The sequence below is a fragment of the Crocodylus siamensis genome, chromosome 1, assembly GCF_052110815.1.
Source record: "Crocodylus siamensis isolate JL-2025a chromosome 1, ASM5211081v1, whole genome shotgun sequence".
NCBI classification, from domain to species: domain Eukaryota; kingdom Metazoa; phylum Chordata; order Crocodylia; family Crocodylidae; genus Crocodylus; species Crocodylus siamensis.
Genome location: NC_143395.1, coordinates 133020439 through 133035552, shown reverse-complemented (window position 1 = coordinate 133035552; position 15114 = coordinate 133020439). Strand labels below are relative to the sequence as shown.

The following is a 15114-nucleotide window of genomic DNA, read 5'->3' as shown; positions in this document are numbered from 1 at the left end:
TTATTTTCCCCTCCCGTGGATTTCACAGGTATTGCTTGGATTTGGTAGGTCCTTAGTCATAACCATTGGAAGATCTAACACCATGTAATAGTCACTTATTTATCTATATTATGCTCTACACATGATATCTGGTCATGCAAAGAATCAATAGGTAAGGAAGATCTGGATTACCAGACACAAGATAGAGTAACTGTAATGTAATGTAATTGGAAAGCAAGGACACAACAGTAAAATGGCAGGTTAGGACCCTATTCTTTGTCAAATGGAGTTTCACTGGCATTTAAATTTCTAAAAGAGAATCCAAATGTTTCAGTATTTCTATTACACACCCTGTACAGAGGTGTGTATATGCCAAACAACTAGAGTACTTTTGTCCTATTTTTCCCCATTTTAATTAAATCTTTCAAATGAAACTCTGGATTTTAATATTTAAGCATATTATAACAGAATAAGAAAACTAACCTTATATAAATGAGACTCGTTAATTTTAGTTAATACATAATACTATTTGTGAAATTGATAAGACTGCCTTGCAGTGCATTAAAATTCCTCTTTTTTAGTATATCTGAGCCACAGGAGAATATACTTGTCTATTAAATAATGAAATAATGCAAGTCCTAAAGACAGCACAAGGTGGAGCTACAGTATTAATCAGCATTATAAATTTAACTTAAACACTTAAGCCCAAAAAATACTTGCTCACCCAATAAACCCATATGCAAAGAAACACAGGGTATCTGAGTCTGTTTTTCAAGACTCAGTCATCCCCCCCCTCCAAAATAAAATCACTACACTTACCCAGTTTTGTGTCTTGGACCTTTGACCATGAGACCAGCAGCATCCAAAGGCCTTTTAGGAATAATATGATCCTGACTGGGATCCACAAATTTAAATACATGAGAAGACCCAAACTGAACTTTCATGCCACTCTGCAGCATAGTGGTCTCCGAAATACGCTGACCTTCCACATAAGTCTCAGCATCAATGCTTCTTGGGGTAACAGTAACAACTCCATCCATATTGGTGAGGTCACAATGGTGTGGCTGAATTCCTGGACCAAACAACTGTAAGTAGAAATATTTAATAGTTCAAAAATGACATAACTAATCTGCTGCAGAAAACAAAACCCCATGAACCACACTTCACCCTAAGTTATAGCACTATGGTTTTATTCTTGTGTCTGAATTTAACAGAAACAGACATTATTACATTTGATCAATAATTTAAAACTTCACTTTAGCATAGTGTGATAGGGGGCCATCTCAGGGCTGGGTCTCATCACTGTCCTGCACACCTGTCTAGGGTATCCTTTCCTGCCCCATCTGCCACACCTTGATGTAATGATACCAGATGCAACTATGCGGGAGGCTGCCCATTTTATGCCCTGATGCCTACGGCATTATACATGGCTCCGAATCTTCCCCTTACCATGGTCCATTCCTCACAGATGGCATCCAATTCTTGTGTTACTCCCCTGGCCCCTTAATTGGGCTGAACTCTGCCTCTGACCCAACTTGGCCTCAAATGTACCTGGGCCTCCTGCCCCCTCACTAGGACCTCAACTTCAGCTACTCCAGTTAGCCCATATGGCCCTACACTAGACAGCCGCCGGTCACTACTCCATCCCCTCACTGGGGACCACTATCTTGCACCCTCAATGGGGCCAATACTCCACCCTCTCACTGGGGCTACAGGGCCTTATGCACCACAGGCCTCAGGTGTCTGTAGACATGCCTGAACTCCAATCACAGCCTATGGCCACTCAGGCCTCTGGTGTCTGGACCCTTCCCCAGGCTCCACTCAATGGACCTAGGCCCCTGTGTTTTGTCAGGGTGCGCTCCTCTAGCCTTCCCTCTCCATGGGGTACCAGCAAGGCAGCACGGACTGAGGCTTTCTGGCACCCCATACTCAGCCTTCACTAGGGAGCCGCAGGTGTGGCAGTTCCTGGAAGCTGCCCTGCCTTGCCACAAGCAGCCCCACCCCACCATCCTCCTGAGCAGGGTGTAATTTTAGGTCATTCCCCAGGACCAGGAGCCTCCTCCATCCCCACAGTTCCTGCCCTCTACCTCCAAGTGTTCTGGAAGCAGCAGCTCCAGCTGGGTGCGGTTCTCCCCACCACCCCCGGCTACTTGCAGCAACTCCTGGCTCTACTGCTCAGGGCCTGCTCTTATTCCCTAGCAGCTACACCCTTCTTCCAATCAGGTGGCCTCCTACTGGCCATGCAACTCTCCTGATTGGCAGTGCAGTCACCCGCAGGCTGCTCTGCTGCCTGCTCTGGCCCTTAAAGTGTCAGGCACCAAAGCTGCCCTGCCACACACCCTCCCTAATGAAAGTAAATGTGATTTCTGCAGCATGTTTTAGGAAATATTTTTATTTTAAACACATTTTGCACCTTATTATGGTGGCCAAAATGTTTTTCTTTAGATGTTGCCAAAGTATCACTTTATTCATTACAGAAAAAGCTCAAACCTGCAAACAAGTCAAATTAGTGAAGAAAGATAATTCAAGATAGTCTGCCCTTATGCCACAGGTTCCACGTTGACTTGGGGCAAGATTCTAAGCCTCAGTTCCCCACGTGAAATTGGGAACAACAGCATATTACCTCATAAAGGTGCCATGAAGACAACTGCATTAAAGAATACCACAATTCTTTGGATAAAGGCACCTACTGACCACTTCAATTTACAGTTTAACTGACTGGTTTTCGTGCATACAGACTGGCCTCTGGCTCCATCTAGAAAGAGCACAGACCATCTGCAGATGCTTTCTCAGCCTGAAAAGGGGTACCTGTACCCAAAAGCTTGCAAAGAAGAATTTTTCCACCTATCTGAGTTGGTCGAATAAAAAGATTTCAGATTTACCCAATATAACCTTGTCTATGTCCTTAGACCAACACAGCTACAACCTACAGCCTTTAAAGAATACCAAGCTCTGATACCAAAGGTTGTAATTAAATTGTTCTTGACTGGATTTTTGACTTAAAAAAGCCAGGCCTTCAATTATTTTGAGGCAAAATAGGAAACAAACTAAAACACTATGACTGAAAGGAAGTCATACTGATGTCTACATTTAGACTTATCAGCCCTCTAGTTTCAAAGGGTAAATCAGATTGGTCAAGAAGCAGCAAGTGGGGTAACAAGCGGATTTTTAATACACTTTGTATTAACACTTAATAATGTGAAAGTCTGAAACAGGCTAAAGTTGAATAATTCAATGGTTAAGATCACTAGAGTACTAGGCAAATTCCCACAGGTCTCACACATGACTGGCTGAAATTGATCAGTTCTTTCACTTGAGACTTTCTCCTTACCTGGATAGAACTGTCATCAAATTTTTCTGTTCCAACTTCAGTAACACTTAATTGTAGACGATAAAGCTTTGGCTTATCTCTGGAGTCAGAACCATCTGTGGAGCAAGTGGAAAGCACTTCATTTGTAACTATCACAGCTTCACTATTTGATGGTGTGATATTCATAATAGGTAATTCAAACCATTATACATTCAGAGTTAAGAAGGTTAACTAAAAGTTAACCTGATTTTTTTTACTTCCTTAACTTTCTTGAGAAGCAATGAAAAGCTGCTAACGGTTATGTGAATGAGACCCTGTGGAAGGTAAATCATCATGGAAAATCATTTTTTGAAGTGAAGAAAGGAGTTCTTTTTCTCAGATTTGTGCATGGACTCAGGTATATTCATGTGTGTCTAATTAGTAGCTTAGAAGCAAATATCATATACTAACCCAGAAAAACATGAGTGTGAATTAAAATGTCTGTAGGGTTGACACCTATGAAGTGGTCAAATAGAGATCAGTCTAGTCTCCATGAGGGTATCTCTAATGAAACACATGCTCCCATCAATGTGTCAAAATAGTTAGCAACTGAACAGCCGTGTCCCTTTCCTCCTCAACCTCCCCCCTTTACCAGATGTTGAAAGTCTCCAAAAATGTTAGTAGTACCATATTTACTTAAATTTAAGACAACATTTTTCTACCACCAAACAACGCAGGGGGGGAAAAAAGAGCCTCATGTTAGATTTGAGTACTAGCCTAGGGCAAGCAGAGGTTTTGCTTTAATCCCAAGTTCAAGATCACAGCAGAGCTGCCACCTGCCCCATGCTGGGGTGACTCATGCAGCAGAAAATGAGCACACAATAGGAGGGGATGCGAGGAAGGCCATGGACCTCACCCCCACAGCTTGCACTCCCCCACCACCTGCCTGCTTCCACCCCTCTGCTTTCCTTATCCTCTGGCTCCCAGCTGGGTTCCACAGCCTCAACCCTGCCTGAAGGTGCTACCCCTAACTACTTCTTGACTGGGCACGATAGGGCTGGTCTGTGGCCACCGCTGCTGCTGACTGTCATGGAGCTGGTGCTGGAGATAAGTTCCTAAACTAGCTTTCCTGGATCACTCATTTCATTTATCATCAGGAATCCTGGTTTTCCATGATAAAAATCACAAATTGTTTGATGAACCCCCCCACCCCTCCAACCCGGTTTTTTCTATGTTTAAAATGAAATGCCCCTTCCCCCTCTCTATATAGGTATCAGTTGAACACATTTTATTAATACATTTACAAATTTACAGCAATTTGGAAGCCGACCACTGCCCCAATCACGGTAATAAAACAAATTCTAAACACCTATACATTTTGGTGTTTGATTTTGGGTTTATCATGGAAAAAATCAGAGTTCCCCATCACCTTCACTCACCAGGACACAGGCCCAGCTGCAGCTGTCCCTTATACTGCTTTGTGGCACTGAGTGGCCTTGATATGCCAGTGTCCTGCCCATGCCACTGCCCCTCTCTCTCTACCCAGAGACCCCCCTGCTGGTGCCCCTTACTCCCCCCCACCCACAGCTTCCCAGCCCTGCCCCTCATAGTTTCATAGTAGCTAGAGTCGGAAGGGACCTAGGTAGATCATCTAGTCCGACCCCCTGCCTTAGCAGGAAAGAGCACCGGGGTCAGATGACCCCGGCAAGGTGCTCATCTAACTTCCTTTTAAAAATCCCCAGGCTAGGAGCCTGCACCACTTCCCCTGGAAGCCGGTTCCAGGCCCTAGCCGCCCTGACTGTGAAGTAGCGTCTCCTAATATCTAATCTAAACTTACCCTCCGCCAGTTTGTGACCATTATTCCTGGTCACTCCTGGCAGCGCACGGGGGAACAGGGACTCCCCCAATACCTGCTGATCCCCCCTGACCAGTTTGTAGCAGGCCACAAGGTCCCCCCTTAACCTTCTCTTGTGGAGGCTAAACAGGTTCAGGTCCCGTAGCCTCTCCTCATAAGGCCTGCCCTGCTGACCCCTGATCATACGAGTGGCCCTCCTCTGAACTCTTTCCATATTGTCCACGTCCCTCTTGAAGTGTGGCGCCCAGAACTGGACGCAGTACTCCAGCTGCGGCCTGACCAGTGCCGCATAGAGGGGGAGGATCACCTCCCTGGACCTGCTCGAGATGCATCTGTGGATGCACGACAGGGTACGGTTGGCCTTCTTGACTGCCTCCCCACACTGCCGGCCCATGTTCATCGTGGAGTCAATGACGACTCCAAGATCCTTTTCCGTCTCCGTGCTGGCAAGAGGGGAGTTCCCCAACCTGTAAGTGTGGTGCCGGTTCTTCCTCCCCATGTGCAACACCTTGCACTTATCAGTGTTAAACCCCATCCTATTCTCATCCGCCCACCGTTGCAACCTGTCAAGGTCAGCTTGTAGCCTATTGCACCCTTCCAGTGCACCCACATCCCCCCACATCTTAGTGTCATCAGCAAACTTGAACAGGGTGCTTTCTACCCCCTCATCCAAGTCACTGATGAAGATGTTGAACAGTGCGGGCCCGAGGACCGAGCCCTGCGGAACCCCACTGCCCACGTCCTTCCAGGTCGAGAAGAACCCATCCACTACCACCCTCTGGGTGCGGCCCTCCAACCAGTTGGCGACCCATTTGACCGTGTGGGCATCGACACCACAGTCTCCCAGCTTTTTGATGAGGACAGGGTGAGAGACAGTGTCGAAAGCCTTCCGGAAGTCCAAAAAGACTACATCCACAGCAACCCCTGCGTCTAATGACTTGGTGACCTGATCGTAAAAGGCCACCAGGTTGGTCTGACAAGACCTGCCACTGATGAACCCATGTTGGTTGCCCCAGGCCTGTCGGAGGCAGCCCCCAACTGCCAGGACTACAGGGCCAGGGACCCAGGCCCACAGCCTCCTGCCCCCTACAGCTGCACCTGAGCCCCAGCTGCTGCCTGGGAGAAGCAGCAGCTACTGTGGCGGAGTGAAACCCAGCTCCCCTCCCCCACTGGCTGAACTGAGTGCATGGGTGGGGGAGGAGAGAGGCAGATGCAAGCTACCTGCTGCAGACTAAGGATTCCCTGCCCTGCCGCCCTCTCCCTGGGACTTCCACGGCCCAGCGTGGCAGGGCAGAGCAGGACCAGGTGAGGAAGTTTAGTGCCACCACCACAAGTCCCACACCACCATGGCGAGGTGCCCCCTGCCCTCCCAGAAGCAGCAGGGAGCACAGCTACACCTCACCACTCCACACTGCTGCCAGGTGGGCTGGAGGTGCCTCACCATGGCGGTGCAGGGCTCATGGCAGTGACACTGAGCTTCCTCATCCTGTTCGGTCTTGCCCACTGGGCTGCAGAGGCCCCTGGGGGGAGGGCACTGGGGTGGGGGGAGCCCCAAGCTCACAACAGCAAGTCTGGATCCTGCCCCATGCACGTCTTGGGGGAGGGGGGCACATTTCCCCCCCACTAGGAGCACGTGCAACTATGAAGAGACCGTTTTCCCTGCCACCCCCTAAACAAGCTGCCCGCAGTGTTATTCCACTCTCTGCCTGGGCCCTGTGACTGCACAGTCTGGTCTTGGGCCCCAAGCCCCACGCATTGCCTCAGCTGGGCAGCAGCCCTACCCAACTCCCTCCTTCCTCACTGTGAGGACCTCAATCCCTTCCCCCCACCCCTCCCCAGACTTACCTCTGGGAAGCTGCTCTGCAGGCTGCCTGGTAGCCACGTGCATGTGTACCTGTACATGGTGCCCCCTGCCTGACTGTCCTCTTTCTGCTTCCCCCAGCCCCTTGCAGACTGGAACCCTGCCAGCCTGCAAAGGGAAACCCACTGTTTCCCATATTTTTCTCTTTAAAAAAAGAGAAAACCTGTGTTTTGCTGTGGCAAACAGAAAACCCAGATTCTTGTTTATCATCCTATCCCTTCTGATTTGGCTCTTTTTTTAAAGGTGAAATATTCTTAACCTTGATCTTGCTCTGCGGATCCTTCCATGCAAGAGGACCAACAAAGACATAATTATGGGAGCCCATGTCCATAAGGGCATTTGTTTGCAGGTTTTCCATCTTGTGTTGCTTCCCTCATTGCAGCTACTTTGTTCCCACTATACTGCTATAGATGCTGTCACCAAAGTTTACAAAATTTCATCTCAAGTACTATACACCAGGGCTTTGCTGAATAGCATTTTAATGATTTGCAGCTTACCACCAGCAGAGAGACAGCAGAGCAACTGACGAAAAGTACGCACTGACCCAACATGGGGAAGACAAGACAAGGGGTAACTGACAATGCAGACAAGGAAAACAGAACAAAAAATGTGAAGGTGAACATAGTAGAGAAACTAAATTATGTGCCAAAAAACTGAAAGCATTCATTCAGCCCTTTAGTGTCTCTTAGATATGGGATGTACAAGAGGCAACAAATAAACTGTAGCTTAAGGATGTATGCCTCAAGTCAGTGAATATCATCTAAATTTAATATACCTGCTTTGGTAAATATAGTAGCTTCTGAAGCAACAGAGTGCTCATTTTAAAGGGGTAAAAAGCAAACAATGTACTGAAGTATAACTGCACAATAAACTTTAAAAGCAACAAAAAGTTCAGGTATTTGTTTATAATACCTTAGAGAGCTGTTAAAATCCATTATCCATCCACATGAAAAAAATGGAGAAAACAGCTACTGATAAAAGTGAAGACATGATAATTTATTACACTGTTTCTGCCATTTAATCTACTCTCTCCCCATTAATCCATCTTCCTAGCACTTAAATTCCAAAATCTTGAGTAGCTCCAAAACAGCTAGTCCGCATCTGTATTGCATTAATTATTGCTTACTACAATGTGTTAGATCCTGCTCATATACAAGATACAGTCTCTGATGCAAAAAGCCTGAAGTCAAAAGAAGCTAGCCCTAGGAGAACATAAGGTATCAAACTTAAAATGTGCATTATTTGGCACATTGCCTGGAAACTGCCAAGAGAGACATGACAGAACGAAATGCATTATGGTTTATATTTTATTTTGTATGCATACAAACACATGATGGTGTAGTATAAAATTTTTTACTTGCATGAATATGCAAATTCCCTTTTCTGCATTGGAGAAAGATGTGAAAACACAACCATTTTTTGCTCAGTGTAGATGCAGCTAAATAGGACATGAATAACTGCCACAAGTACTAACTTTGAAAGAGATACTTCCATCTTATCTCATAGGTTTACTTCATTATTTATATGGCAAAGACCTTTTAACCATCACTATGCAGGGGTTAAGCTGCAGTTAAGCTTTTATAACTTAAGGCTATTTCAGATGCATAAAATGTTAAGATACGTTCTCCTGTGAACTTCTTTAGCATTACGAATTTCTTCAAAGATTTAAACAAACATTTATACCCAGTGCCCAAAGCACCTGGAAAATTCATATCGTTTGAGATTTACAAAGAAAAAAAAAAACCCTGCCCTTGTCATGCAAGACAATTCAGCGAATGGTAATTTATGCAGATCTTCCTATTTTACCAACTAGCAGATGTTATAAATAAAAAATACGCTATACAGTAAAAAAACAAACAGACATAACAGATTCTTTGCCATTTAAACAGCAAATGCTATGCTGCCAACGTGAAACTACATTAACTCAATTTATTTTTCTATCATTTACCTTTTTCTACAGACAAATGAAAGACAGAACTTCATTCTAAATTTGCCTTGCACAGTTGTATTTAAAGTTTCATACTTTAAAAAAAATCATAAAAAAACCCCCAAAATTTAAGAGAACCTGCTCAGGAAAAAAGACTTACTGTCACTTAAATCATATTACTTCAAAAATATTATACACAGAATTTATACATTTGAGAAAAGACTGCAACTGAAGTATATGTCCCATTTAGCACTGTCAAACAAATCCTTGAGAAGAAAAAAGAAGTACTGCAGCTACATAAGGACTTGTCTCCATATACAGCTGCACCAGTTTAACTAAAAACGTTAAATTAAACTGATTTTGTTAATGCATGAAGCCATGCTGGATACTTGTGTCTGTTTAAATGAGATTTCACTTGAGCTGCAGTTGATGAACACATTTAAGCAAACAAGAAAAAAGCCACCCATTTGAACGGAAGGCATCAGAACGAGATGTATACCCACTTAAATTAAAATTAATAACCAGATCTTTACATAGAGAAACCTTCCACAGACTTCCTGCACAAGCTCCACATGCAGAAAGATTTTTAGTACTAGGAGGATTCAAAAGTAGGATAAACGACTAAGAGAAAAGGCTAAAAGATCCAAAGTATCCCAAGGTATTAAAAACTGCCTGTGGATATAGTTCTCTCCCTTCGCCACTGCAAGTCAAGCAACATGTGCAGTTTGCAAAGAAGGTGCTAATTGTACAAATGTTTGCACTAAAGGCAGATTCCATGGGTAGTGTCTCTGAAAGATGCCAGCTAACAGGGCAGTGTGAAGCTTCAGGTGCTGACTCAATTCAGAAGAGATTTGGCTTGATTCAGCACCTGAATCTCCAACTCTGAATGGAATCGGGAGACCAAAAAAAAAAAAATAGGTCCAAATCGATCTGAAGCTCTCCAAGTCGATTCAAAAAAGATTCGGAGAGCTTTGGAGATTCGGGCAGTCCCCACTTGCCACCGCAGGGAGCTGGACCCAGGCTCTGTGCTGGTAAGTAGGGGGCGGGGGACGTAGACCATGGGGGGACCCCTGCCAGGCCCCATCCTCTGCCTGCTCCCCCAGCCCTCCCGAGCATCCCCCAATCACTCTCCCAGCCTTGCCCATGGCTGCCCCGCCTGGCCCCAGCTCCCAGTTCTTTAAAAAAGCAAAAAAAGCAAAAAAAAGCCCTGCACTCACCAGATGCTGCAGCAGCAGTCAGGGCTTCTGGAGGCTCATGGTACAGCCCCCCCATGCAGCACAGGGTAATGGGGGGGGGGGGGGGGGACGGACAGCAGGGATCACCCACCCACCTGGCAGGAGCTCGAGTGCACGGGGCTTTAAAAAATAAATGAAAAAAAATAAATAAATAGAGCCAAGCCCCCAGAGCCAGGTGGGGTAGCTGTGGGGGGCACTGGGAGAGCAGGCAGGGGATGGAGCCCATTTGATTTGGAGCTTCAGCAGCAGCCAAATCTCCAAATCAGACCTGGCCAAATTGATTCAAGACAGCAATTCAAATCACCGAATCAAATCACTGTCCCTTGAAATTGGCCAAATCCAAAGCAAATACTAGCCGCTTTGCACAGGTAGGCCTCTGCTTGTTACATATGAACAAAAGGTTGCAATGCCTGGTGCTATTTCAAAATCAAAGGGATGCAACGTCAGCTGGGGAACAAGTCAGTTTGTCAGGGGGATGGCTACATCCTCCTTCCAGTTCCCCTGAGCCCCCTTCTACTTGATGACGGTTTTGGCTCTGCCCTCCCCCACTGCTGCCAGTTCTCAAAATATGTTACTTTTCTTGAAGCCCTCTCATTTAGTCCCAGCCTTCATTTTTAGTTAAGTTTCTAATGTTCTGGGTTGCAGAAAAATATTGATAATGTTAATAATAGCTCAGAAAACCCCAAAAAAGCCATTTTTTAAAAATTATAATGTTCACACCACTCATGATTTCTGAGCAAGTGTGATCGACAATTCTCTCCACATCAAACACATTCATAGCATCTAGCTCCTCCTGGTAAAGGGGGCCTGGGTGCAGGCAGCAGTGCAGAACAATAAGTTATGTGATTCTAACAACTGTCCTCAGCACTACAACACGTGAATTAAATGAAGTAACAGCAGAATTTTGATAGGTATTGTTGTTGTCTGGGTTTCTTGTGCCCAATCTAGTGTTGACTTTGCCAGGGAAATCCATAAAATGGCATCCAGTCTGCATGGTAAAGAAGGAATTCCATGGTCTGGGTTTGGAAAGGTGTAATGTTGTTTTCCCATGTATACCAGACTTTCTGCATTTTCAGCAGCAACTCTGCTCTCTACCCAATTTCCCTTCTTAAATTGCACTTTGGGCTCTTCTTAAAAAATGGGACTTTATGTCAAGCTGCTGCTGTTGAAAATATAGGATGGTATATTTTGGGTCCAACTGGGAAAAATCAGTTACTCTTATAAATGAAAGAGTTGTAAGACTAAGGCGGTTATATAGCAGAAAAGGAGAATGAGAGCATTCATAGCAATAAGAAGGTTTTTGAAAATGGGCACTGTTGAAGATGAATCTAGTCAATCTAAAAAGCCCTGTGACAAGTGTATATGGGGAAGTAACTTCCACTGGAAACATGAACTTATGCAGAATCCCATTTCATATACAGTGATCAAAGCAGACTCAAGTACGGTGAGAAATAGAAAGAAAAAGCCTTTTGCAGCCTGAAAGCCTAACAACAGTAATTGGTAAAACAGTTATATTTTCAGAACTATTTTTAAAGAACAAAAACAATGTTGAAGTGGTGACACTAAATTTAATGATGAGAATTTCCTTCAGGATGATGGACTAAAGAATCAAGGTTTCCAGATTCCACAACGTTGAATCTCTATTGGATGATATTCCTTGTGAAATGAGTCTTTGTTCATACAAACATTCAATCTAGATGCCAAATGTCTGGAGGGGGGATAATTATTTCATTAAGTGATGATATTAGAGCAGCATGTGAGAGAAATGTTAATAAAAAGTATACTGTCATAAAGGCAGCCTCTAAAGCAGACAAAGAAAGTAGCCGGCAAATTAACTGGGAAATGGTATTTTGGTAGACTTTCTACCCATAGTAATTCTTAAAAAGCAGTAAGGATATTCTTTTCCTGTTTAGCAAAACAGGACGTATATGTGAATTTATGTTTAATTAAACAGAATCAAAGGACTTTAATGATTTTAGGGTGGGGTACATCAGTATCAGAACCAGAAATACTGGAAACATGACTGAAGGAAAAAAACTTTCCCATGCAATTACTCTGTATCCCACTTGGGTAATTCACCTGTTCCCGGTAAATGCATCTTGCAGAGCAGTGAGTTAACTAGACAGCTCTTGAGAAGTACTGAAGAATACCAACAGGACTCCACTGTGTGGACATTATAGACTGCAGGAAAGTGTCTAAACATCAACTCTAAGCAAGAACAATTCTCAATAGCTTTATTCCCCTCTCCAAAAACTGAGGTGCTGAGGAGAGAGCTGAGGTAAAAAAGCCCTTTTCTGTTAAGAAGGGGGCAAAAAATCATTCCCCATATATTCCTCAACTGTATTGATCATGAAGTGTTTTGCTTTCCATTAGAGCTCCACTTAGACCACCACTAATGACACTTCAAAATTTAGCTGCGAGTCTTACTGCAAGGTTTTGCGTTTTGGCTGCTAAGCAAACAATTAATTATTTATAAAACTTGTCTGATGCTTCTCCCCCAGTAAACAGACTAGTTAAATGAATCAGCTTGGAAAAGGGATATATCTGCTTTTTGTGATAAAGGGGCCCACTTTAAAATAAAGATAGTGAAGCTTACTTGTTGGCAAACAAAGGTTTATTCCAGTACCATTTTTAGTGACTAGTGAGAAAGAATAGCATTAAATATAGCATTACCTTCATAAGTGTGATAGTTGTAGTAGGCAAAGTGATTCCTTCTCCCTGGGGTTAGAAACACATGCAGAGGACCCAGGTGAAGGCAGCACCAGCAGGACAGATACCATGCAGAACATGCGGAAGAGGGCAGGAAAAGAAAAGACAGGAAAGGGTGAAACTGTAGCCGCACAAAACTTACTCAAAAGGATGCAGTGCATTTCATTCTTTCAATTTAAAAAGCTTTGTGATATACAAAAGACATTGATGCTAGTGAATGGATTAAACTATTATTTTAGAAGCTGACAAGCTGTTAGAAGAAAGCACAAAGAATAAGTCAGTCTCCAAAGCAATGTGCAAAGGCTGAAGTTAACTGTACACAGAGTTGCCACCTGTCTCATTTTAATTTTTTTTCTGTTTTTCCAATTATCAGATGTCTTATTCCAATACCCAGATGCACAGAGCTTTTAAACATTAAAATAAACAGATTCTATGAATAGTACACTTAAGGGAGAATAAAAAGAAAAAAAAGAACGTCAAAAAAGCCTGTAAAGATTGTAAAAATGCAGACAAAAGCAAACATCTAAATTTTAGACTCCCCAAAACAATACCAAATAAGTCTGGCATATGCCAGGTGTTCTGCTGATTTCATTTAATATGATCTGAAGTTTTACTGCTTTAAAAAGACAACAATCAATCACTTAAGGTACAGCAGCTAAAACGTTGCATCAATTCAAAATTACTTTCAATAAAAAACCCTCTCAGCCTTCCCGAGACACAAGATCCCTTCAACTTCCAAATACTAGACCAACATACCTAAATATTACATTATCACCCAAACAAGATACGCAAACATCACAGGGCAGAGAGGTGGGTTGGTGAGAAAAAGACCTATAATTAATACTGACCACAACATATGAAAAAAAATTCTATTTTGCCCTCAAGAAGTAAAGTGCAAAAACACACACTGTAAAAACCAAAGTTATACATCTTTTTTTTTTTTTTTTTTAAACAGCACTAGCTCACCTCCTCCATCTCCTTTCCCCCTGCCAATAATCGTAAATTATAGACCATCTTGAAGATTAAGTAAATCTGTATCCAAAAACGTTTAGTTTTGCAAATTTGGAGAACCAATGGAAGTTAACATATATTTTTAAATTAGAAAAAACAAACTTAATTATAAAATGGTGAGCAAGCTAAAATGTACTTTTTTAATAGGTTTATTTTAAATGCATTACTCCACAGTATACAGTACTATTAACCAATGTACTGCAGTATACCTCAAAGCAATATGATCATTCCTATTACAGCACTAATTTAATTTTAAATGCAGTCATATTTAAAAGTAGAACTATTCAAAATGTTCCTTTCACCAATCTGAGAAAGTTGAAAAATATATTCACATTTTCAATGTATTCTTAAACAAGGTGATAACTGCCACATACAACAACTACTTTTCTATATAAAGTTGTATACTGATAGACACTTACAAGTAAGATGGTAACTATTTTATTGTGATTGAAGTGTTTAAGAATCTAAAAGTGATGCATCAAGTTTGGCACCCAAAAATACCAGCCAAAGAAAGTTTTAAGTGAACAACTAGTTTATAAGCACTAAGACCAAAAGACAATATTAACAATAATTTCTTGTCTTCTCAAAGTTTTGATACATTGGAACCATTTCTTATTTCACAACTTAGACTTCAAACCCATATTCAGTGATTCCCTATGAATTATTATTCTCTTTCCTTTTATCTTGACAAAAATCAGAATCAATTTCCCATTAAAGACCATGGATTCAATGTTCCCTTATACTGCCAGTTTACTGAATGCGATTTGCCTTCAGATTTTTTTGATGAAGTTGCTTAACACAAAAACAGAAGAACACTTTGCAACACTGCAATGTTAACCTTTATAACTAGTCCATAAAAACCTATAGATATTTGCTACCAAAGTAATGTGATACTTGTTTAAAGATTGTTAAGGATTTTAACTACTGCACACTATAAAATCTAATTAAAGCATACCAAATCTAATCTACAATTCAGACAAAATCCCACAGGCCATAAATAAGTCAAATGTCTTACCTGGGCTTAATTCTACCAGATATGGTAGTTTCTCAGGAGGAAGGCAAGAGCCATAGCCAGACCCATCAACTCTTTCCTTCCCCTTTAATGGCTTTCCATCAGTTTGTTTCTTGGATTTCTTTGGGATATAGTCAGGAGGACGTCTTTTCAACTGAAACACTAAAATTCCTAGAACACATTTTATACGTCCATTAAGTTCAAGTGTCAAAATGTAAACAAAAACACAACATCCC

The 15114-nt window shown here is 42.7% G+C and overlaps 1 protein-coding gene across 21 annotated transcripts in view; it reads right to left on the bottom strand.

Moving 5' to 3' along the window:
* The window catches only part of AFDN (afadin, adherens junction formation factor), a 200573-nt gene that overhangs the window by 86600 nt on the left and 98859 nt on the right, over window positions 1-15114 (bottom strand). For all 21 annotated transcript variants that reach the window (XM_090042962.1, XM_090042917.1, XM_090042999.1 and 18 more), the window contains exons 8-10: window positions 14882-15049; window positions 3311-3405; window positions 799-1064 (exon numbers count right to left, since the gene is read on the bottom strand). In XM_090042962.1, coding sequence (XP_089899088.1) covers window positions 799-1064; window positions 3311-3405; window positions 14882-15049 — 529 coding nt within the window. The remainder of the gene's footprint in view (window positions 1-798; window positions 1065-3310; window positions 3406-14881; window positions 15050-15114) is intronic.